Source organism: Loxodonta africana, chromosome 3 (assembly GCF_030014295.1).
Source record: "Loxodonta africana isolate mLoxAfr1 chromosome 3, mLoxAfr1.hap2, whole genome shotgun sequence".
Classification (NCBI taxonomy): Eukaryota; Metazoa; Chordata; class Mammalia; order Proboscidea; family Elephantidae; genus Loxodonta; species Loxodonta africana.
This window is the reverse complement of record NC_087344.1, coordinates 40,667,402-40,691,766: the sequence shown is the minus strand read 5'-3', so window position 1 is coordinate 40,691,766 and position 24,365 is coordinate 40,667,402. Positions and strand designations below refer to the sequence as shown.

General features: G+C 52.9%; 1 protein-coding gene across 3 annotated transcripts in view; it reads left to right on the top strand.

Moving 5' to 3' along the window:
* ACOT7 (acyl-CoA thioesterase 7) overlaps positions 1-24,365 on the top strand; it is a 133,454-nt gene that overhangs the window by 34,935 nt on the left and 74,154 nt on the right. For 2 of the 3 annotated variants that reach the window (XM_003413491.4, XM_010593148.3), the window contains exons 2-3: positions 10,853-10,970; positions 20,906-21,062. In XM_003413491.4, the coding sequence (XP_003413539.4) occupies positions 10,853-10,970; positions 20,906-21,062 (275 nt within the window). Of the gene's footprint in view, positions 1-2,241; positions 2,408-10,852; positions 10,971-20,905; positions 21,063-24,365 lie in introns of those variants that run through there. The other variant, XM_023552128.1, reaches the window with a different exon arrangement.

The following is a 24,365-nucleotide window of genomic DNA, read 5'->3' as shown; positions in this document are numbered from 1 at the left end:
TCCCCTCCACATTTGAGCAGCCAAGTGGGGCTGCCCAGCAAAGTGAATAGTTTCTACTCTGGTCAAAGTATGTGGTGGCCACAGCCAAGAGGCTGAGGGACATATGCTTTCCTGGGCAGGGACCCTTCTTGTAGGTGGGCAGGCTCTTTGGGAATAAGCAGAACTGGCTCATGACTTAGCCCTGACTCCCCACATTTTCTGGACCCCGCTGCGTGGTTTGAGGTAGACACGGTGCGTGTGGCTAGCGGGACCATCCAGAATGCTCTCTTCCTGTCCCCTAGTACTAGGCATCGTCGGCTGGCAGGGCTGAGGGCGACCTGGACGCTTCCTGCTCTGATAGACTACTTCCCTGTGGAGCCTGTGCCAGGGTGTCGGCACCCAACTCTCCCCCTTTTCTCTCTCTCTCTTCACTCACAAGTCGGAGGACTTGAGGTCAGTGGCACTTGTACTTTTGGTAATTATTTACCTATATGACTTTCATCAGAATTGCCCTCTGAATCAGGGAGGCCTCCAGAACTGGTGGCTGCTTCAAGGAGATGGAAGCACCTAGAATAGATGGTCTGTTTGTCTAAGGCTTGGCTACTAACTGAAAGGTCAGTGGTTTGAACCCACCAGCTGCTCTGTAGGAGAAAGATATAGCAGTCTGCTTCTATAAAGATTATAGCCTTGAAAACCCTATGGGGCAGTTCTACTCTGTCTTAAAGAGTTGCTGTGAGTCAGGATTGAGTCTAAGGCAATGGGTTTGGTTTTCTTTTTTGGTTTCGATTTGTCCAAGCCCAGTCATGGCTTTCCTTCCTTTTCTTTAATGTTTGATAACAAAGCTCGTGAAAATTGCTCCAGGGAAGAGGTAAGCAGAGTCCTAGAGCCAAGCCCTGAGGACACACTCAGGAGGGACCCACCCTCAGTGACCTCAGGGGAACTTGCTCATTCATCCTGCTGTAGGCTACCTACCAATGGGAGCTGGCTCTGGGCCAAGCAGGTGCTGGTCTCATGCTGGCTGCAGGTTCCCAGGAAAGTGACCCTGTGTGGGTGGCACTGGGACACGGTCACAGTAAGAGCGCATCCTGGCCTGACTCCCGGGGCCTCAGCTGTCACACCTGCACCTCTGGAATCCTAACACCAGCTGGAAGAGGAAGCCAGGGGAGAAAGGAGGAAGGGGTGATTTGGAAGTGCAGGCCCTCTTGGGGAGACGGAAGGCCTGGAGGAGACCTGGGGGGCCTGGGGGGCCTCTGAGATGGCAGCCAGCCACCCAAGGACTGGACAACATGAGACAAGCAGGACATCCTCTGAAGCCGGGTCACCTGCGGGAGGTGGCATGTTGGGTCGAGGCTGGCCGAACCCCTACCCATTTCCCCTCCAGCGCTTCCCCAGACCCTGGGAGCTCCACTGAAGGTGGTCCTTGGATCAGGGTGACAATACCAGCTTATCTCCTCAGGCTTCGGGGCTCTCCCTGTATGTCTCGGGTACCTACAGCCTGTGGCCCTTGGACCCTCAACAGCCCACGGCCCTCCTCTCCTGTCTGGGTTTTGGGAACTCTGGAAGGCACTGAGTCAGGAGCCCACAGGCCTGCTGGGGACCAGGCCAGAGGCCCGGCCTCTGCTGCGACCCCGGTGGAAGACTGGGATGGGCATTTGCCCTCCTGGAGGTGCTGGAACAAAGAACCTAGGAACAGTGTGCTTGACTGAGGTTTTAAAACAGCCAGTTATTGTCACGTCGATACCAACTCATGGTGACCCCATGTGTATCAGAGTAGACCTGTGTTCCATAGGGTTTTTTAAATTTTTATTGCGATGAAAATATACGTAAGAAAACATGCCATCTCAATAATTTCTACATGTACAATCTGGTGACATTGATTACATTCTTCCAATTGTGCAAACCATTCTTGCATCCTTTTTCCATAGGGTTTTCAATGGCAGGTTTTTTGGAAGTAGAACGCCAGGCCTTTCTTCCGAGGTGCCTCGGGGTAGACTTGAACCTCCAACCCTTCAGTTAGCAGCCAAGTGTGTTAACCATTTGCACCACCCATGGACTCTTGGGTGACATTTACCAACACGTTTTTCAGGGACAGCCCCTAGGATTTCTTGACCTCGCGCCCCCAGCGGTAGGAAGAACTCTCAGGATTGCGTCTTTTCCTCTTGTAATTATTTATAAAGCGAGGTTTCTATGACAACTGGCGTTTGGTAGCCTCTCCGGATTGGCTGATCAGTCGCTTCCTGGCTAGACTGGGCAGCACAGGAAGCGAGGCTCCCCCTCCAGGCCCGGCACTCGGGGCCTGGGACGGTCTTTGTGTCAGGGCTGACTTCACAGGCAGTGCGGTGGGGACTGTTTGGTGACTCCACGGGTCTGGCTTTCTTCTCCTTTTGCCTCACTCTGGACCTGATCTCATGATGTCCCAGCTGAGCAGGTACTGCTGGTCATGGGCTCCCTGCCCAGGCAGTGAGGCCACTGTGGGCAGTGCCCAGCTGGGGGCATTTTAAGATGCCAGTGGGTAGAGGGAATGCCGCTCCATGTGCCCAGCAGGCTGGCTGGCTTCCTGTAGGCTGGAAAGGTCACCAGAGTTCCATTCCTGCCCAGGGCTGCAGCTCTGGATGGCCCTGCTAGCTCAGTTCTTACTGACCCCAGACATTAGATGGTTAACTGGAGCCAGACAGGAAGTCCGGCTTCAGGGGGACCTGTGTGGGCTGGTGGCAGGAATCTGTTGATGGTGCTCACACGGAAGAGTTCCAGCCACCCAGCTCAGCCCTCTCCCTCCTGGCTCAGACCCCCAAGGATGATAGCACCTGCTCTTCCCTGTCGTCCTGCCCTTCCTGCTGCTTCCCTTTTCCCATGCCAGCTGGGCTCTCTGAGGCGATCGGGCCAAGCACTGCTGAGTGTCCTGCTGGCCTTAGCCCTGGAGTGCTCTGGGCGCTGGGATTAGCGGGCACTGGTCCGCACCCCCTTCTAATTTATCCCCTGCCCTAGTCAAAGCGTGAGGTTGGGAGTTCAGGGCTGAGAGTTGTTGGCCATCACCCTGCTCGGGGCCTGGAAGCACCCCAGGAACTTTCTGCATTTCTGGCTACATTTCTCCCACCCCTGCCTGCCTCTGGGAGATTTGCTGAGGTCTTTGGGGGGTTGAATGGGCTCTGTCAGAACCTTCTTAGGCAACAAAGAGACAAGGACTCACAGTGCCACGGGGCCTCCACTTGCAGAAGTCCCCTGGAAGAGTGAGGTGCTCGTGGCTGCCTCACCCAGATCATCAAGGCCCTACTTCTGCCCGTCCTGTGTGACCCACTCTCCCAGCCCACAGGGTTCTCCAGTGAGCCTTTGCAGTACCTCTCCCGCCCTTCCAGGAATGGCAGCCCCTGCTTGGGGGAATTCCTGCTCGATTGTCTGATCCCTGCCTACCCTTCCGGCCTCACCTCTGTCCTCCCTGGCCAGTCAGCTGCTCCTTCTGCTGAGCTACTGGGGAAGCTGGGTTTCCTGCCTGCAAGGTCCTGAAAGGAAGGAGGGAGGGAGGAAGAATCTGTCCTCAAGACCCCGCCCTGACTGGCTCCCATAGCTGCAGGAGGCAGCCCTGGGTGGACACTCTTGGACCCTCTTTGCCTCTCTGGCTAGAGACCTCCTTCAGAAAAGGGAGCCCCAGGGAGCTTCTGGTATGATTTGTGGGTTCAGTGTGGGCCTGACCTGCCTGGCCCATGGCAGCCGACACCAGGGCTCTGCCTGTCCCTGGGCACAGGTGGAAACCCCAGGAGAACTTTATGTCACATAAGCCTGGCCGTGCCAGGTGCCTTCACCTTCTACTTCTAGCAGTCGCTTCAGCTTTCACTATGGTATAAAGAGAGCAAGGCCCACCCCAGTCACCCTGGATTTCACACAGCAGTGTTTTTTTTAGCCCTAACATGGAATACCGACCAGGATCCCAACAGCTCATGCTGTGGGGCTGGGAGGATGGGGTGCACAGAGGGCAGGCCCCTGCCTTGGCCAGGGCAGAGCAGGTCCGGCCTGAGCTGATTGGGCAGTTGAAGCTGGAGTTGTGTCAGACTCAGGCCGCACCTGCCACTGCTGCCAGCCTGCAGCTTCCCCTGTGCTGCTGCCGCCCTCTGCGTGGGAGCGCAAAGGCCCTGGGCGGGAAGCAAGTCAGAGTCGGTGGGTCCAGTGCCTGCAGGGGTCACAGCCTGTGTGTGGGGTCTGCTCCGAGGTTGGCCTCAGAGGACCTCGAGGAGCAGGGGGCCTGGGCCGGTCCACAGGGCATTTGCTTGAAGCTGGGCACAGAGCAGACCAGTGGAGAGCGGGGTGGCTCCCTCCTTCCAGCCCCAGCACCCTGCTCTCCTGCAATGCCATCTCCTGCTTCAAATACCAGGGCAAGGGGCTGTCCTGCCCCCAAGCACCCAGGGAGCCACTGCTGCAGGGGTCCTGTGGGATAGGTGCTGGCCAGGCGGACATCAGTGCAGGGGGTGCCTGCTTTGAGCCAGTCCTGAAACGATTTTTAGCTTGAATAGGTTAGCACAGTTCAGCACCTGAGAGGCGCTCAGGTTTTCCAGAGAAAGTTTCTCTCACCCAGCCACTCGTTCCCTTCTCCAGGGGCACGGAAGCTTCCAGTTTCCTGTGTCTCCTTCAAAGCCAGCTCAGAGCCGGCTGCGCTGTGCCCGATGGCAGGTGTAGGCCCCCCTCCTCCCCGCTATTCTGTGCCTTGCCTTGTTTCCACCAACAATGGATCTTGGAGAATGGTTCAACTTAGAAGGGGCTTCCTCCCTCTTCATACAGGCTGTGCAATATTCTAGGGCGTGGGTATGACTTAATTTCACTGGTCCTTTATCGCGGACATTTAGGATATACCCAGTCTTTGGCATCATAAGCAGATCTGCAGGATAATTCCCTTTCTATGGCATTCCAGTCCACACATGTGCTAGCGTTCTGATGGATAATGCCAGGTCTTCCTCTGTAAGGTGGCATCAGTCGGCACTCCTTTTTTCTTCACAAAGCATGGGCCAGGTATTGCTGGAGCAGTGTGGACAAAGGCTGGGGAGAGAGGTCTGATGAGCCAAGGGACCACGGTGGTTCAAACAGCTGCAGCTTGGAGCTCCTGCAGTCAGGTGCAGCAGGAGATGAGATGGGGAAAGTTCTGGATCTCTGAGACTTCAAATGCCTCACCAGGGAGCTGAATCTTTATTCTATAGAGAGAGGGGGACCTGGAGGGTCAGAGCAGGGACATGACTTGATTAGATTCCTCGTGGGACAAGAGGCTAAGCAGTGAGTCAGAACTTTAGCCAAGACCGGGGTGGCAGGAGTCGAATGCAAACGCCCATTCTCCACATTCACACCGAGCCCTCAAATCCCATCATGTGCCCCCCCCGCCCCCGCTTACTGTCCCCTGGGATTTCTCATCTCCCAGATGAAGCCCAGGCCCTTTTACAGCCCCCAGGAGGCCTTTTGTGACAAGCTCCTGCTTGTCCCCAGCCCATCTTTTGCCCCACCCCTTGCACGAGCTTTGTGGGGTTGCTTTCTGTTTCTGCAATTCTCAAGGCTTTCCTGGCCTTTGGGACTTCTCATGAGATGCTCCTCTCCTTGGAACATTCTCTAGCCACCAGCTCAGCCCTGTTCATCCTCTGGTACTCGGCCAAGACATCACTTCATCTGGGAAACTTTCCTCAAGTCCCGGTGGAGCGATCACCTCTTCGGCAGTGACCCTTCTCCCCGTGCGTGTTTGGAGCCTTGGAGCCCTGGCTATCAGCTCAGTGCCTGCTCTAGGGGGAAGCTAGCTGAGGGCAGGTGTGTGCCTGCTTTGGTCGTGTGGGCCCCAGCCCTGGCCTGCCTGCTGCTGGGTTGGCTTTGTTGATGCCTGGATGAACGTGGCTCTGATTTGGGCAGCTGGGGTAGAAAAGGGGCGGGGCCGTGGGTGACATGGGGACATTGCAGACATAGAGTCAGTGGGCTGTGTCCACTGCTTGGCTGTGAGGGCAGGGAGGGCCGAGGATGGGGGATGATGACGCTCAGGGCTTGGGGCTGATGAGGGAAGACTGTGACATGACTGGCCGAGGGAATGCAGGGAGGGCTTTACTGCGGCCCAGCTTCTGCTTCTTCCTGAAGTTTCTGAGACTGGAGGAGGGCGGGGAGAAGTGCAGGACTGGCTTGGGCAGAGGGATGGAGAGAGGTGGGAGAGAACAGGTGTGACTGAGGTCACAGACAGGCCCCCAGGACCGGGCCACGACAGCCTATGCCACCCACTGGAGCTGGCCCATGTGTGCTTGAAACACATTTCATCAGATATCGCTACTCAAATATCAGGAGATTTCACATCAAAATCGGCAGCTCCAACTTCTCTCAGAAGTCCAGAAGCTTTGGCATGCTTTTCCCAAATTCCTGTGTGGCCACACTCAGCTAGAGGCGGGGGCGCTGCCCCAGCCATGTAACCTTTGTCCCTCGGGCCCACCAGCCAGGAGGTGGCAGTACTGTTTAGATCGAGCTTGCTCTGCAGGTTTTTTTTTTTTTTTTTTTCCCTCTTATGATAAAGAGGAAAGTGAAGCACTTCTCCCCATATCTTTATAAAAAATGGGAACCGAAACCTCGAATGAAGGCCCCGCATTCTCCTGCTACCTTCACTTTATACATCTGCCTGCCCCACTGTGACAGCGTTTATGGCCCTGGCCTGGGATGGGGGGGCCACGGCTAGGCCATGGGGGAGGGACGCTCTGGGGAAAGTGAGCTGAGGAAGAGCAGCCTGAGCAAGGGACTGTGTGGGGGAGGGGCCTGGGGACTTGGAGCGAAGGAGGAAGGGAGCGAGAAAGGACAGAGGACAAGAAGGAAGGAGAAAAGGAAGGGAGGAAGGAGGGAGGGTGAAAGGAAGGGAAGATGGATAGAGGGAGAGGAAGAACTAAGGGAGCCCAGCATGGTGGTAGGATAAGGGGAGGAAGGAATCCAAGGCATGCCAGTGAAGCTAGGTAGTGGGGAGGGGTCCAGTTTGGGGATGGAGGGGAGGAGCCTGATTTGGGAGCAGAGCGGAGAAGGGGAGGGATCTGATTTGGGGACTTAGCAAGGGTGAGTGAGTTGGGCTTTGGCCCACGTGTGTTTGAGGTTCTAGCAGGGTGTTGAGTCAGGAATAAGTTCTTTGGGGGAAAGGTTTGTACCTGAACAGAGATTGCTGAGGCTATGTTCCCAGGTGGCTGGTTGCCCTGGGGAGTCAGTGTAGGCCCGGGGTGCAAAGGAAAGTGTGACCAGGACAGTGGGGGACGGAAGGCCCATGACCAGGGAGCCCTTAGGGTGGAGAACACGCAGTCTGGGGTCCCCAGTGTTTTCTCCCTGGGAAAAGTACCAAGTGCCTGGGGTCCCTGAGGCAGCAGGGTGTCAAAGGTTCAGGGTTCCTGCCCAATGTCTGGGTGGCTCTAGGCTCTGTCCTGGGCCCCAGATGCTGCCCTTGTCTTCTATCTCAGGCTTCCTCCTTATCTGCTATCCTCTCGGCCCACTGGTTGTTGCACTTCCTCCTACCCAGCCTTGCAGTGAGTATCTCCAAGGGCCAGCCTGGCAGTATAGCCTCACTTTACAGACAGGCAAAGTGAGGCTCACAGAGGCAGATCAGGGTACTCCACAGGCAGGCGCCATTGCTCCTGGGGAGGGCTGGGCTGATGTTTCCTGGCTGCTCCGGGATCTGGAGCCCAGTAGGGCGTCTGGCTCCCCACCCTGCCACAGCCTTGCCACAGTCTGAACCTGTGCCCTACGCAGGAAAGTACCCTCTACAGAGGAAATGGCCACCTGCCCACTGGTGGGGGATTCCTGCCCAGCCAAGCTCAGGGAAAACCCTTCTTCACTCAATTGAAAACCAGCAAGTTAAGAAACAAAAAGGAAAGAAGTCGATGCAATAGTTTTGCTGTTCAAATTGGCTCCCTCTTACCTCAAACTAAGAGGGAGCCAATTTGAACAGCAAAACTATTGCATCGACTTAAACAGTCGTGTAAGCTCAATTTTTTAAAACTCAGAGTATTTTTAAATGAATGTTTGAAAAACCAAGTGAAACTGGTCCCTGTGCTGGCCTCTGTGGCCCTTGGCCCATCCCTCTCTGGCCACTCCTGTGTCACCATGACCTTACTGCCCCCGAGCTGTCCACGGAGCCCTGGGGGTCCTGCCTGTTGGAGGCAGGGTGGCCTGAATGGGCCGTGGTCCATGTCGCCACATCTCACCCAAGTGCAGGGGTGCCCTTTGGGGATGGGTGGCAGGCACAGACATGGCCTGCGTTGAGGGTATGCGTGCTCATTGGCTCTAGAAACAGCATCGTCGTTGGAACTTCCAACCTACTTGCAGTAGGTAGGCTGCATACTTACAGAAGAGGGGAAATGCCAGTGATTAATGTTTATTGAGTACCTACTACTGCCGCCAGGCTTACTATCTGCATTGTTGTCAATAGTCGGTTCTGAGTCACGGCCACCCCATGTACAACAGAATGACATTTTTCCTGATCCTATGCCTTCTTCATGATTGTTGGTATATTTGAGCCCATTGTGGCAGCCGTTGTGTCAATCCATCTTATTGAGGGTTTCCCTCATATTCACTGATCCTCTGCTTTGCCAAACATGATGTCCTTTTGTAGCCATTGGTTTTCCCTGATTTGGTATGATTAGTTACTTTCGTGTGTATGGCCTTTCTAGCCATGGGCTTGTAATTCCCACCCAAGTGTGTGATAGGGTAATTGTGGCCTACCAAGGGGATCGATCAGTTTTGCTTTAAAAGAAAGCCGATCCAGAGCAGAAAGGAGGAGCCTGCTGCTACCAAGGAAAGAGAGACCAGCAGCAGAGACCAGAGCAGGAGATGGTATGGTGACCTTCCCAGCCCACAGAGAGAGAAGGCTGAGTGCCTTTGGATGGGACTGAGGGCCAGGGAGAGGCATGCCTGTAAGCATGGCTGGAAAGAGGCTATCCTGGTGGAAGAACTATATCTTGAGTGTTCCTGAGCCTGAATTGTAACTGTTAGTTCCCTAATAAACCCCATAATTGTATGATCTTTGAGTTTTTCGTGGCCATTTCAGTGAATTATCAAACCCAGCAGAGAAGTAGAGAGTACTGTGGGAGGGATGGTTGGTGTCAGAATTGGTGAAGATGGTGAAGAGAGAAGGGGTGTCTAACCCCCACCTCACAGGAATCAGCCTTGGACTGTTGATCTTGGTTCTCCTTCCCCGTTGTGGGGTTGGAGGAGGTTAGACACCTCCCCAAATCTGTTGTTACACCTGAGTACATTGATCTGTCCAAAGTAAGCGAGCCAAAGTCTTGCCATCCTCTGGTTGTATTTCTTCTAAGATAGATTTTATTAATTCTTCTGGCAGTCCACGGTGTATTCAATATTCATCGCCATCACGACAGTTCAAATACATCAATTCTTCTTCTGTCTTCCTTATTCATTTCCAGTTTTCACACGCATATGAGGTGATTGAAAAGACCACGGCTTGAGTCAGGCACACTTTAGTCATCAAAGTGACATCTTTGCTTTTTAAAACTTTAAAGAAAATTCTTTGACAACAGATTTGCCTAATGCAATACGTTGTTTGATTTCTTGACTGCTGCTTCCATGGACATTGATAGCTGATCCAAGTAGAATGAAATTGTGGACATCTTCAGTTTTTTCTCGTTATCTCGTGTTATTCAGACTTTCCCACAGTCAAATGAGGTGGTGCCATTAGTGCACTCATTTTACAGATGGGGAAATCGAGTCCAGAGTTTTGGCTGCTTGCCCAGGTCACCTACTTAGTAAGAGCCAGAACCAGGATTTTCTCTTAGAGTCTGTCTTGCTTAACCCCCGAGCTGTTAAAAGGAAAGATTAGGAGGGGCCAGACCTGGAGGGCTGTGGGGTTCAGGGCCCAGAGGGGGCGGGTGCCAGACTTGGGGTTCCACGCTGGGCAGTGGGTTCCGAAGTAGTCTGGGCGATGCTGCAGGTGGGTGCCAGGCACATTGGAACGCTGGGTATGCCCATGGTGTTAGTCACCTGCCTCCCGGGCCCGTGGCCGGCAAAGGTGGATTTAATTATCCAGACAGTAGTCTGGCAGAGCTCCAGGCTCTTTGGGGCTGCCCATCTTAACATGCCATGCTGGCTGCTTGGGATTCAAAAACTGTCATTGAGCATCCCACTGCCAACTGCTCATGGCAAGGGCACGCTTTCTTCATTCTCCCTGACCTCTCAGAGGGCTCCTAACTCAAATCCCAGGGAACTGGCACTGCCTCAGGGTACCCTTGGGGGAGCTGGGAGCCACACTGCGCGGGGGGGCGGGGGAGCTGGTGTTGAGAGAGCTGTTACCTGCTGGCCAAGGGGTCCCAGAGGTCCTGAAGCTTTCACTGTTGTCCCCAGTTCTCAGAATAGCTGTGGCTATAGGGATACCTGATGAGACAGGGTTCCAGGAATTGTTCACATCCTGAGGGGTCACAGACAGTGTTCTTGTGCCTATGAGCTCAGCTGGTGTTGGTGAGCCCGGGTTGTGCTGGCCTGGTAACAGGAGGTGGACGATGGTATGGGAACCCTGGCATTTGGGCCACTGCCTTACTATCTGGTAGCTTTACCAAAGGCCTCAGGTGTCAGGTGTCCCCAGCCAGGACGGGATCCTCTCCAGAGGCCGGGCTGGGCCTGTGGCTGGGAGTGGGGAGTTGCCCTCTCTACTGCCTTCTCCGTCCTGTGGAAACAGGGCCCACAGAACTCTTTCCCTGGCCTGCCATGCTCCATCCTTCCCTGATGACTGGCCATCTTGGAAGAGCTCAAGCGTGTGGAAATGTCCTTTTCCTTCCTCTGGGGGTCATTGAGCCCTTTGGGGGACCATCTCCCTTTCCCTGGGGCTGTCATTACTGCATGAGTGACACCTTCCTCACAGAGGCTTCACCCTATGCCATCTCCTCTGCCCTAGGATCATGCGGCCAGATGACGCCAACGTTGCTGGCAATGTCCACGGAGGGACCATCCTGAAGATGATTGAGGAGGCAGGGGCCATTATCAGCACTCGCCACTGTAACAGCCAGAACGGGGTAAGTGGGCGTCCCCTCTCTCCCAGCCTGGGCTGGGATCACGCAGAAGATTCCAGACCCCAGGACACCTGGAGTTCCCTCTGCACAATGACCGTACTAGTGTTGGGTCAGGAAGAGAGTCTGATAGGGCCCTAGCCTGGAGCCTTGGAGGCTTACGAAATTCTGGCTCAGTCAGACCCTGGACTGATCCCCTTGGACAACATTGGGTTGGCCTCAGCAAGGAGGGGTAGGAGACCACTGGGAGACAGCTGAGAGCGAGCCTACAATTGCCTTTTCAGTGCCTCTTCCCTTCATTCCAGAGGAGTTTCAGTTTCTTGAATCCCATGTCTTCAGTCCCCGCTGTCTCTTGACTCTGATCAGAAGCTCTCCACGCCTGCGTGGGCAGCAATTTATCCTGATGGTCAAGGGCAGAGATATGGCAATCCTGCCTCTGCCCCAGCTGTGTGCCTTGGGCGCCTTCAGCGCTTGGCCTCCTTGGCCTTACAGCCCAGAAGGCCCTGGCACGACAGTGCTCGTGATGGAGCCCCCGACAGTGCCCGCTCTCCACCTGGAGCTGTGGCTGGCATGGACTACGGTGGGGTGGCTTTCTGTTTTCAGAGCTTCAGGGCTGCTGCACGGCTGTCACCCCGTCATCTCCTACCATCCTCCCACCACACAAGACCTGATGTGTCCTCTGAAGGACACAGGGAGAGAGGTGCCTGCTCCTGGGTGCTAGGGAACAGGGTGATCTGTCTTGTGGCTGCCCATGGCTTCTTTGTACCCGTGGGCCTCAGTTAACCCATCTGCGGGGACCTCTCTCTTCTGGGTTCAGAGAAGAAAGATCTGACCTCAGCTTAGAGTGTATGTACATGTATGTGCATGTGTGCGTGTGTGTGCACACGTGTGTGTTGTGTGCATGCATTGAATGAGCCAAACCTGGGTTAGTGTGTATGGGTGGGGTGGGTGTGGGGCCTTGAATGGTGGAGGGGTGGGCTTGGATTAGGTTGGAACCACCCTGTGAAGGAGGGACTTGCCTGCTACCATGCCAGGAGCGTGGGTTTTATTCTGTGGAAAGGTGGTGCCCTTGAAGGTCTCCTGCGAACCCAGCTGCGTTCAGAAAGCGCCCTCTGGTGGCTGTGGGGAGAATAGGCCGGAGCTAGAGAGGCCCAGTAGGTGGGGTGGGCAAGTAGGCCCCTTGCTGGCCCTCCAAGAGAGGGACAGCCAGGGTCCAAGGCAGGCTTGGCAAGGGGTGATGGGCTTTCGAATCAGTGGGAATGACAAGCCCCAGTACTGGACAGTGAGGGAGGAGGGAGGGGCATAAGGGGTGGGTGAAGGAACCCGTAACAATCAGACACAAAGCACTTAGTGCTTTGTAAAGCTCTGAAGTGCTTTAGCTCAAGTAACTCTCACATGGCACCTAAGTGGTGGGTGTGGTTATTATTATTTTTTTTATTGTAGTAAATGTATATATACAGGTAGTCCCCAACTCACGATGGTGTTCCGTTCCAACAACTCTGTCATAAGTTGACTATCTATTTTTTAGTTTTCATTATTATTGCCTTTTTATTATCCATATCTATAAATCTGGCAGTGTTTTGAACTGTAAATCATAAAACTGAACGTCTGTGAGTGAACATCTGTGAATGATAACATCAACAAATTACAAGATGCAACATATTACAAAAAATGCGGTTCATTGTAACTTGAATGCATCACAAGTTGGGGACATCATTAAGTCGGGGACGCTGTAAGTAGGGGACTACCTGTATAACAAAACATTTGCCACTGGAACATTTTTTACGTGTACAATTCAGTAACAATTGCATTTTTCAGTGTTGTACACCATCGTCTGTTTCTAAATGTTCCATCACCCTTAACAGAAGCTCAATGGACAGACACTTTAAAGGACTGGCGCAGTACATGGTACATGTCCCCAGCTGAATGGGATGTGGTGGTTTTATCATCCCATTGCACAGATGAGGAAGCTGGGGCAGAGAGGTGAATTCTTATCTGGGTCCACGGGAGGCAAGCAGAATGTCTGAGCCGTGAATCCAGAACCCGGCTCCCAACTGCTGCTCCACACCCGCCCCTGAGCCTGGGAGTGCAGGAGGGACCATTCTGACATTTTGACTGGGAGATGCTCCACGGCTGCTGGTCCCCAGGAGGGAACTCTTGAAGGCCCAGGTTCAGGAGGGGGCTGTGAGCCCCAGGCAGCCCAGGGAGTGGGGGTGACAACCCTCCAGTCCCAGGTGGGTAGTGCTGGCTTGGGGGGCTGACGCTGGCCTCTGAGGGCCGTTGCTGGGGCCCAGGGCAGAGGGCAACCCCTATCCAAACTGGCTCCAGATTGTGTCTTTTAATACCATGATGGGGACCCTGGGTGTGTCTCCAGCTAGGCCTCCTGGCTGAGCTCCACTGGTAGTCCTAATCAGCCTCACAACTTTGATGTATCCAAAAGCGAGCTCCCAGACTCCCAAAGCCTCCCTGTCCTCCGTAAATGCCCTCTCTGACCTCCAGTTACCCTGGCTTAAAACCTGGCGCTGCTGGTGACCCTTCTCCTTCTCTCACACGTACTGACACTAAGAGCAAATCCTGTTGGCTTCGCCTTCCAGGTATCTCCAGATCTGTCTCATCCCATCCCTCCACCCATCCTCCACCCCGGCCCAGTTACATCTCACCTGGATGGCTGTAGCAGCCTCTAACAGGGTCCCTGTTTGCCATCTCAGCCCGATCTCCAAAGCAGAGGGACCTTGTACATGTGAAGCTGGTCATGTCACTCTGCTGTACCAGTGGCTCTTGTCACACTCAGTAGAAGCCAGTGTCTGCACAGGTCCCAGTCACTACCTCTCCTTACCTTTGCCCTCCGACCTCATCTCCTGTGTCTTTTCTCTTGTCACCCCCTCCGCCCACATTGGCTGCTTTCTGCTCCTTGAACTTGCCAGGCCTGTTCCTGTCTCAGGGCTTTTACACTGGCTATCCTCTCTGCCTGGGATTCTCTTCCCCAGGTATCCGTGTGACTCGCCCTCACCTCCTTCAAGTCTAATGACCCAGCTCCCCTCACCGCTCTCGGCTTCTCTTCTCTGTGGCATGTATACCTGCACACACCGCTGCCTCACTCCATGTTTTGTCAATTTATTCTATGGCCTGCTTCTCCTACGAGAGTGCCAGAGCCACGAAGGCAGAGACTTTGCCTGTTTTATCCCTGCTGGATGCTCAGCCTCTGGTACATGGGGGCCCTCAGTGAATATTTGCTAAGTGCCTGCAACCCACGTCTGGACTAGTGATCCTATTTTCCGCTTCCTTTTATCAAGCGCCGAGGATGTGCCAGTGACAGCACTGAGTGCTTGGCCTTCCTCACCTTCTTTCATCTTTCCAGCAATACTCTATTCTTAACCCCATTTTACAGGTGAGAAAATTGAGGGCTAGAAAAGTTATGTGGCTTCCCAAAGGTCATGCAGAGCTGCCATTGGCAGCAGCAGGGGGTGGCAGGGTAGGCACAGGGGCAGGAATGGCTCAAATATCATGGCCCTAACCGCATACCCTTCCTGAGCCCTTCCTGGGTGCCAGACACCATTTTACAGACTTCACATTTGTCAGCTCATGCGTGAGCGGGATGACTGCCACCCCTCTCCTGGGAGCATTTCTCCCCTGGCGCACTTTACGCGCATTCTCTGCCCGTCTCCCACACCCTCCAGTCCCTGCCCCGAATCCCCGCAGCACCCGTGGGGACCATTTATCATCTCTGTTTTGTGGACAAGCTGCTGAGACACAGAGAGGATAGGCTACTGCCCAAGTCCACAGAGCTGGGAAGCAGCAGAGTTGGGATTTGAACCCAGGGCCCAGAGCAGTTCTTTTGGGCTCTGCTTCTGAAGCTGCTGTCTGTGTAGTTTCCCAGTGCTTCATCGACTACCTGGCCGAGAAGTGGGGTCTTCGGGCAGATGCTAATCAGAATACTCATGGCTGCTTCCCAGGAGTGGAGTCGCCCTGCCCCTTTGAGCCCCCGGGGCAGGGGTTAGAGGGTCTTATTTGAGACAAGGAGTTGGAGGTTCCCACAGGTCAGAGATTCTCATAGCGAATACAAATGTAGGTAGTCCCTGACTTACAGTGGTTGCAAGTCAGTTCTGACTAAGTCGAATACCTCATTTTTTTTTTTTTTGTAGTTTTCATTATTACAGCCTTTTATTAACAGTATCTTTATCAATATGATCTTTATTTGTCTTTGGGGATTGGAAACATGGCATATAAACTTAACAGATATATTTTAATACATACATTAAAAAATACACAAATCATAAAAATTTACTCTGACAGTGAAGGAGAGCTGGATGACATTGGTATTTTGTCAGTTGTGGTAATAACTCCACTTGTGGAAGGTTCTGGACCATCTGGATTATCCCTGGGTATGGGAGGGTGTTTTTAGTCAGAAAATTAGTGAGACAGTGAGAGTTATCTGTATGGCCCTTTTTTTTTTTTTGTCACACATTTCTCGGCAACATTTTCCCAAATTCGCCTTTCCACCTTAGCAAAGTGGTCAGCATTCAGGTCCATGTTTTCAAGCAACTGAGTGTAGAAAACTCAATCTATGCGGCAGTGTTTTGAACAGTAAATTGAAAAATTGAACATCTGAAAATGGTAACATAGCGAATTATGTGATGCAATATTGTATGTAGTACATATTACTAGTGATAAGATGTACAAAAAGAAAAAAAGGATGGTCATAAGTGTGGTTCGTCGTAGCTGGAATACATCATAAGTAGTGGACCACCTGTACCCACAGTCTGTGCTTGGAATTTTTAGATCACCCCAGTCTTTATCGAATGCCTGCCCAGGCTTGCTCAGCTAGGTCCTGGGAACCAGCAGGGGGCAGCCGTGGCCTCAGTTTCCTCCTTGGTGCCCACAGTTACCTTTGAGCCTCCTGGTCCCTGGCCATGCCTTCTACACCCCAGCCAGATGAACAGTCACCAGCACCTCTCAGGTCTCCTCACCTGTAAGATAGAAACACAAAGCTGACCTCACAGAGTCACATACAAATGTGGTATATGACCCAATAAGCATTAGTTTCCCTCTTTTCCAATCCACTACCTGCTCCTCGGAAACCCTATGGGGCAGTTCTACTCTACCCTACAGGGTCACTATGGTCGGAATCGACTCGATGGCATCAGGTTTGGTTTGGTTAGAATCTTAAGGTTCGAGATTTCCACATAATAAGTGGCCACCAGCCTGGGAAGGGCATGCATCAAGCCATGCCAGGTTTACTGGGCTTAAGGCTTCTGGAAAGTTCTGTGCTAGGGGCATCTTCCGGAAACAGCAGGAGAGGAGCTCTTACTTTCCACCTGCCTCGAGTCAGTCTGAGTGTCTGGATTGTGGGGAACATAAATGCCCCTTACTAAAGATCCCAGCCACACTGTGGGCACTGAACGAGCAAGGGCACACACAGAAGGAACCATTTGCCCCCTTGCAATTTTGGAGCCCCTGAAGAGGCACGTTAGAAGAAAACTCACATATACTGCAGCGTGACCGTGTTCTTTTCAGAACAGGAATGGACGTGAGGGTATAATGACGTCAGGCTCCAGAATAGGGTCTGGCATGTAGACACTCAGTAACATTTGGTAGGGGTGGAATTACAAGTAATTTGACTCCCTCCTCCTTCCCCCTCCTTCCGCCAAAAAAGAGCGAGTCAGAGAGCCTGCATTTGTCTCCTCTGACCCATCCGCTGCTGCCCAGCCACCTCAGCTTGCCCCAAAACACCCAGCTGGCTGGGTCCTGTCAACCCCTCTGCCAATTGTGGCTCCCCACCTGCCTCCCCACAGCCGTGCAGACTACACAGCCCCTTAGTGTTCCTTGACCGCCCCCCGCCCCGGAAGCTCTCCTCCAGGCCTCTGCCTGGCTCCCCCTTCCGCCTGGGATGCCCATGCCCCCTCCACCTCTCCTACTGGTTATGCCAGTCTCAGTTCAAACGTCACCTCCCATGAAAGCCACCCCTGATCCATTATCTAGAGTTACCCTCCAGCTCTGCCCACCCCATTCCCATGCTTTGTCTTCTTCAGAGCACGGAATACCACGTGGCATTGTCCTGTTTACGCATTTGTCATCTGTCCCCCAATGGAACCCAGGCTCTGAGGGCAGGTGGCTCCATTCTCCCCTGCATCCCGGCACTGAGAGCAGTACTGGTGTGTGAGTACTGTGAGTCCAGGGACCCCTTTGCAGCCATTAAAGAGAGTAAGGCACATCCAGAGGTTCCAAGGTGCAGAGATGACCTCAGGATGTTGGCATGTGGGAAATAAGCCATTTCCGTTAGAAAATATAAATATATGTGTGTATGTACTATACATATGAGGGGGCATATCCATACCATGACTTAGTTTCACCATTCCTGGTAAAAGACACTTGGCTTCGTTCCATGTTTTGGCCTTATAAACAGCACTGGGGTAATCCGAAGACGGGCACACAGAGGTGGGCCTCTCCTTCTTGCCCAGCTCCATTTAGCTGTTGCCTTTCCAGCATCTGCCAGTGGGTGGTGCTGCAGCCACGTAGATTTACCTAGGGGTGAGCTACTGGGTTTCCTGAACACTGCTTTAGTGGCAGAGGTGGCAGATGGTGAGTGTGTATGTGTAGAGGGGGAAAAACCAAACCAGTTGCCATTGACTTGACCCGGACTCAAGGCAACCTCATACATGTCAGAGTAGAACTGGGCTCCACAGGGCTTTCAATAGCAGATTTTTCAGAAGTGGACCACCAGGCCCTTCTTCCAAGGCACCTCTGAGGGGACATAAACCTCTAACCTTTTGGTTAACCACCCAACGCATTAACTTTGCACCACCCAGGAACTCCAGGTTGGTGGGGGGGTGGCAAACCCAGGCAAATCAGTTGCATGGGGAACAGGCACACGCTGCCCCTGCCAGCTGAACTCTAGGACAATCTCCAATTCCCCATTTCCTTTCCACTTGCCTTACTGAGTCCTGTCTCTGAGACGCTGGTACAGCAGAAACTGTCACGGTATCTCCTGACCTTGTGTTTATAAGAATGACCTGGAATGTATGCAAATTTTTGTATGAGAGTCTGACCTAATTTGTAAACTTTCACTTAAAGTACAATAAAAATTAATTTTTTTTTAAAAAAAGAATCACCTGGGAGCTTGTTAAGACCCAGGTTCCTGTGCCCTGCCTCCAAAGAGGTTCCTGGGCCCTTCCTCCAAGGAGAAGCTTATCTTCTCATAGTCCAGTAGGCTAGAAGTCTGAAATGAGGGCGTGGGCTCCAGCGGAAGGCTTTCTTTCTCTGTTGGCTCTGGAGGAATGTCCTTGTCATTAGTCTTCCCTTGGTCTGGGAGCATCTCAACACAGGAACCTCAGGTCCAAAGGACTCGCTCTGTTCCAGGCACTGCTTTCTGGGTGGTATGACGTCCCCATGTCTCTCTGCTCGCTTCTCTCTTTTATATCTCAAAAGAGATTGGCTTAAGACACTATCTAGTCTTATAGATCTCATAATATAACTGCCACTAATTCATGTCATTACATCATAGTGATAGGATTTACAACATATAGGGAAATCACATCAGATGACAAAGTGGTAGACAATCATATGATATTGGGAATCATGACCTAGCCAAGTTGGCAGATATTTTTGGGGGACACAGTTCAATCCATGACACATGCTATGACATGAAGGAACCTTGTGAAGATCTTACTGACTGAAATAAGTCAATCACAAAAGGACAAATACTGTTTTATCCCACTTATGTGAAACAGGCAAATATCTAGAGACCAAAACTTATTAGTGGTTATCAGAGATGGGAGAGACGGGGGAGTCATTGCTTAGGGGGCACAGAGTTTCTGTTAATGGTGGTGGAACAATTTGGAAGAAGATAATTATGATGGTTGTATACCATGATGAACTTAACCAATGTCACTGAATTATACATGCAAAAATTGTTAAACTAGCAAATGTTGTTATCTATATTTTTACCACAATAAAAATATTACTTATGGAAAAAAAAAGACATCGGAAATCATTTATATTTCCCATAGAGAATGAGCTTCAAAAGAGATCATAAGAGAGAAAAGCCAGTATCCATTATCTGAAGAGCCCCCCTAGATGGCTGTGTTCACTTGGTTGGTAGGCACTTTTTTTTTGGTTGTGTTTTAGGTGAAAGTTTACCGTGCAAATTAGTCTTTCATTCAAAAATTTCATAACCAAATTGTTCTGTGACATTGGTTGTAATCCCTGCAATGTGTTAGCCCTCTCCCCCTCTTCCTTTCCACCCCAGGTTCTCCGTGTCCATTCGTCAGGTTTTCCTGTCCCTTCCTGCCTTCCCGTCTTTGCTTTTGGGCAGGTGCTGCCCATTTGGTTAGTTGCAGACTCCTTACCTGATTGGACACACAGGGAGCAGGCCAAGCTGGTTACCCAAGGAGGTCCTGGATGGCCGGGGCAGGGGGACGAGAGGCAGGCTGGGCCTCTTATACTCTTTGTTTTTTCTGAATGTTGAATCATGAGAATCGGTTACCTATTGGAAGGATAAATGGAATTTAAATTAAAAACACAAAAATCAGTGAGTGCCAGGAGCTTGTTACAACACAGGCAGGTGCTTTCTCCTCATGAGTGGAGAAAACAGACTGGGAAAGTATATAGTTAGATTTTGCGCAACTAGATAAGACTAAAGCTGTGGAACAAGGAGCCAGGCGCACAAACCAATGAGCCATCACAACCCTATTCTTAGAGGAAAAGCCTAGAAAGAAATCTCCCAAAATAGCAACGGTGGTTATCTTTGGATAAAGGGAGTGACTTTCTCTCCTCCTTCTACTTTTCTTTCCCAGATTTTCCATAATGAGTATGTACTTTTTTGTATTACTTATTATTATACAAGTGTTACCCGACACGTCTGTCAGTTTGTCATACTGTGGTGCAATATACATTTATTGGAGAAAAATTAGAGAAAAGAAAAATAATCACCCATAACCCCACCACTCAGAATCACCGTTAGCAACTGACTGTGTAGGTCCCCTTCTATTTTTGTGTCTAAATGAATGTTGTTGTTGGATGCCGTTGAGTCGTTTCAGACTCATAGCGACACTATAGGACAAGGTACAACTGTCCTTTAGGGCTTCCTAGGCTATAATCTTTATGGGAGCAGATCTTCAGGTCTTGTCTCCCACGGAGCCACTGGGTGGGTTCAAACTGCTGACCTTTCAGTTAATAGCCGAGTGCTTAACTATTATGTCACCCAGTCTCCTTTTAAATGTACAGAGTCAGTGAACTGTATTATTTTCACAGTGGGAAAAAAATAAAGGCATTTTACAATGAATGTCTCCAGGGTGGGGGGCAACTGGCTCCAGGTCTCACTGGGCTGGGCTTGGCAGGGTTGGTGCTGGGCTGGGTTGGCCTGGGCTGGGTTGGCCTGGGCTGGGCTGAGCTGGGCTTTGTTCAGCTCGGCTGAACTAGCCTGGGCTGGGCTGAGCTGGGCTGTGTTCAGCTGGGCTGAGCTAGCCAGGGCTGGGCTGAACTAGCCTGGGCTGGGCTGAGCTGGGCTGTGTTCAGCTGGGCTGAGCTAGCCTGGGCTGGGCTGAGCTGGGCTGAGCTGGGCTGTGTTCAGCTGGGCTGAACTAGCCTGGGCTGGGCTGAGCTGGGCTGTGTTCAGCTAGGCTGAGCTAGCCTGGGCTGGGCTGAGCTGGGCTGTGTTCAGCTGGGCTGAGCTAGCCTGGGCTGGGCTGAGCTGGGCTGTGTTCAGCTGGGCTGGGCTGAGCTGGGCTGTGTTCAGCTGGGCTGAGCTAGCCTGGGCTGGGCTGAGCTGGGCTGTGTTCAGCTGGGCTGAGCTAGCCTGGGCTGGGCTGAGCTGGGCTGTGTTCAGCTGGGCTGAGCTAGTTAGGGCTGGGCTGGGCTGAGCTAGCCTGGGCTGGGCTGGGCTGGGCTGGACTGGACTGAGCTAGGCTGGCCCAGGATGACCCTTCCACCTTTGGTGTTTGCAGGAGCGCTGCGTGGCTGCCCTGGCCCGGGTCGAGCGCACTGACTTCCTGTCTCCCATGTGCATCGGTGAGGTGGCTCACGTCAGCGCTGAGATTACCTATACCTCCAAGCACTCTGTGGAAGTCCAGGTCAACGTGATGTCTGAAAACATCCTCACAGGTAACTTCTGGGTGCTTCTCACCCAGGGAACTTGGCTGGGAATAACAGTGACAACAATAGTGATAGTAAGGTGGCAGCGGCAGTTAACACTTACTGAGTGCTTACTCTGTCCAAGGGGCTAGCCCAATCACTTTACCTGGGTCACGTCCTGGCATTCCCACCACCAGCCGTCAGCAGGTACTCCTACTCACCTCAGTTTAGCCTCATTCTACAAAAGAGGAAACTGGGTTTCAGACAGGTAAGCCCAGTGCCCGGGATCACATACGCAGCAACTGCCAGAGTAGATTCAGACCCTGCTCTCTGGCCCCAGCCCTGAGTGTGTACCCTCTGTCCAGCGGCCAGATCAGTCCTAGGCAGGGGTGGGAACGGCCCCTTGTAATCTCCCCTGCCCTGGTGGCCCTTTCTGTGCACGGTGGAGGCCTTGGCACCATGAGGACACTGCCCAGGTCCTGGAGGACCTGTTCTGGGCCCTCCTCACTCCCCTGGCCCCATAACCCAGGCTTAGATGGAAGTTCACTGGCAAACCTTTGACTCTGGTTTGATCTGAATATTCCCTTCCCTGGTCGTGGTAACCATGGAAACTCCTTTTCATCTTCCCACTCGGCACCGCAGGCAAATGTGGCGGAGTCGGTGCTAACACGCACCCGCACAGACTTCTTTTTATAACCACACTTGTAATGAGGGAGGCAGCCTCTTCCTTTGTCCCCAGGCTCCCTGCAGAGCCCCTTCCCCAGTCCCAGACCATCCCATAGTCCAGGTGCAAAGGAAGGTGTTACCTGTTTCTTGTCCCCCTCTTCCTGACCTTACCAATCCTGACAGATGGCTGCCCTGCCCATTGCTGTGGTTGGGGTGGGTGCCTGCTTCCCCTTTGGGTGGGCTGGGGCACATGTTTCCTGAACCACCCTGCAGACCCTGGCAGGGTGGCCCAGCAATAGCACAGAAAAAGGCCTAGGATGTGAGGGGTGAGTTTGGCGTCCCTGTCTCCACCCATTGGGACCTGGCCTGCAGCACCAGCATCGGTAGACCCTTGGATCCTGGTATCTGGCTGTGGCACAGACAGGGGTACCCAGCACACTCTGTTCTCCCTTGGGGATGATGGCTGCAACTGGAATCAGGCTCAGTGCAGGGGTAGGTCCTCCCACAGGGGCCTTGGTGTCTCGTCTGCTCTCCCAACTTGCAGCTTGCCCCGCCCCTGAGTAGACAGAGCTGGGGGGCAGAGCATTGGCCCCATCCTGACAGAGAGGGATGTCTGTTGCCCTCTCCTACCTGTTTCTACCTCATTTGTAGAGGCGATGCTGGCAGCACTGCTCCTTCACTATAACTTTTCCAGTGTCAGAGCCATGACAGTCCTTGTCACCAAAGGCCCTTTCGGGCATGGCAGGAGCCACAGCCTGAGAGGAAACCCAATGAATACAGGGATGAGAGAGGTGGCAGGGGGACAAAAAGGTGTTCCTGGGCTCTGTGTCCTGGCTGGAGGGGCTCATTGAGGACACCGCATGTTGACCAGGTGCCGAGGAAGTAGAAGGAAGCGGGGAGACTGGTTGAGCCATTACAGGTGGCAGGGTAGAGGGCAGGTCTGGAGACGCTTGCTTCCTGGGGGAAAAAGGGTGGGCGGCTCTGTCTGCACCCCTCCAAGTGATTAACTTCAGGGGAGAAAAGGGACCAGAAGGTGCAGGTGAGGCAGGGACGGCAGAATAGGTCTCCCCACACACTGTCTCCACAGGGGTGACTGGTCACCTACCTCTGACCGTTGGGGACCTGGAAGCCTCAGGGCTGGCTTTGCCTCACAGTTTGCCCCTCTGAGGAGCCAAGGGTCTGGCGTTGCCAGGTTTGTGGCTTATTTCATCTGGCCTTCCCACGCAGCACCTTGTACAGGACCCTCTGACCACTCCTGCATGGCCCCTGGACTCCATCTCTGCATCCCGTCCTCTGGGAAGTCTCTCCCCCTGTCCCTCCAGTTTTGCCCCCGGAGCCCATTGTTTGTATCTTAGCAACAGCTTCTCAAACAGCTGGCAATTCATGTCCCTTTTTTGCACTGTGGTTCTCAGGTTTTCAATTTTGGCCCCCAGGGGACATTATTGGTTGTCACAGTTGATGAGGGGGTACTACTGGCATCTGTTGGGTGGAGGACAAAGATGCTGCTACTCATCCTACAATGCCCAGGACAGCCCCATAGCAGAGAATCATCTGGTTGAGAGTGCCAGTGGTCTGCCCAAATCATGACGTCTGAGAGCAGGACTCATGTCTTCTCTCCCGGCCTTCTTCAGTTGGTGCATAGTAGAATCGGTAATTATAAGTGAACGAATGAAGGAGTGAATGAATGAGTGGAGGTCACCAGGAAGGCCTGGGCCTCCAGGCTGAGATGGGAAGCCGTCGGGATTTTGACTAGGAGAACGGCATGATCCGACATATATTTCAAAGGATCAGTCATGTTTTGGGGGTGAGAGGGCACACAGCCAGAAGGCTCTTGCAAGAGCCGGGGTTGGCGAGTGGGTGAGAGACTAGAGCAGGCACCTCTGCTGGCTGGTGAGGACATTTGTCTGCCTCCCTGAGCACTTGCAGCTCTGCAGCCCCTCAGCCTTGTTCCTTCCCTAGAGGAGCAAGTGATATCTGGGCAGGCTGTGCCACCACACTGTGCAGAAGAGAAAACAGAGGCTCGGAGATGACAAGCGATGTGCCTGGACTCCTCAGCTCTCAGGGATGGGCCAGGCCCCCAGGCTTGGTATTTTCCTGGGACAGAGATGGGGACATCTCATCAGCCCAAGGCTTTGAGCCCCGAGGGCTTCAGTGTGTCTTGGTCATCTTGCCCCACAGCTCATTGCTGTAGAGCCAGACTCCCTCTTCTTCTGAGAGCAGGTGCGCCTCTCTCTCATCTCTGTGTTTCCCTGTCCCTGTCCTGTCCCTCATCTTGGTGTCTGTGCATCTGTCTCTCTCTCTCTCCCTTTCTGCTGTCCTGTCTCTGTCCCTCTCTCCATGTTTGAATTTGTGTGAGTCTCTGTTATTCTGACACTGGGTTCCTTTAGGTCTTTCTGTCTGTCTTTATGTGTCCACTAGAATGTGAGCCCAGCAAGGACAGGGGTCTGAGGCTGTTTTGTCTACTGTGGTATCCTCAACACCAAGAACAGTGCCTGGCATACAGTGGCCCCCATAAATACTGGCCAAATGGATGAGTGGACTCTGATAGATGAGGAGACTGAGGGTCCAGGTGGCCCAGTTACACACCCAGGGTCACTAGCCTGGGCATGGCTGAATTATAAAGCTGTTCTTGTAATGTCTCCAGTTTCTTGTTCCTCCCAAGGAGGC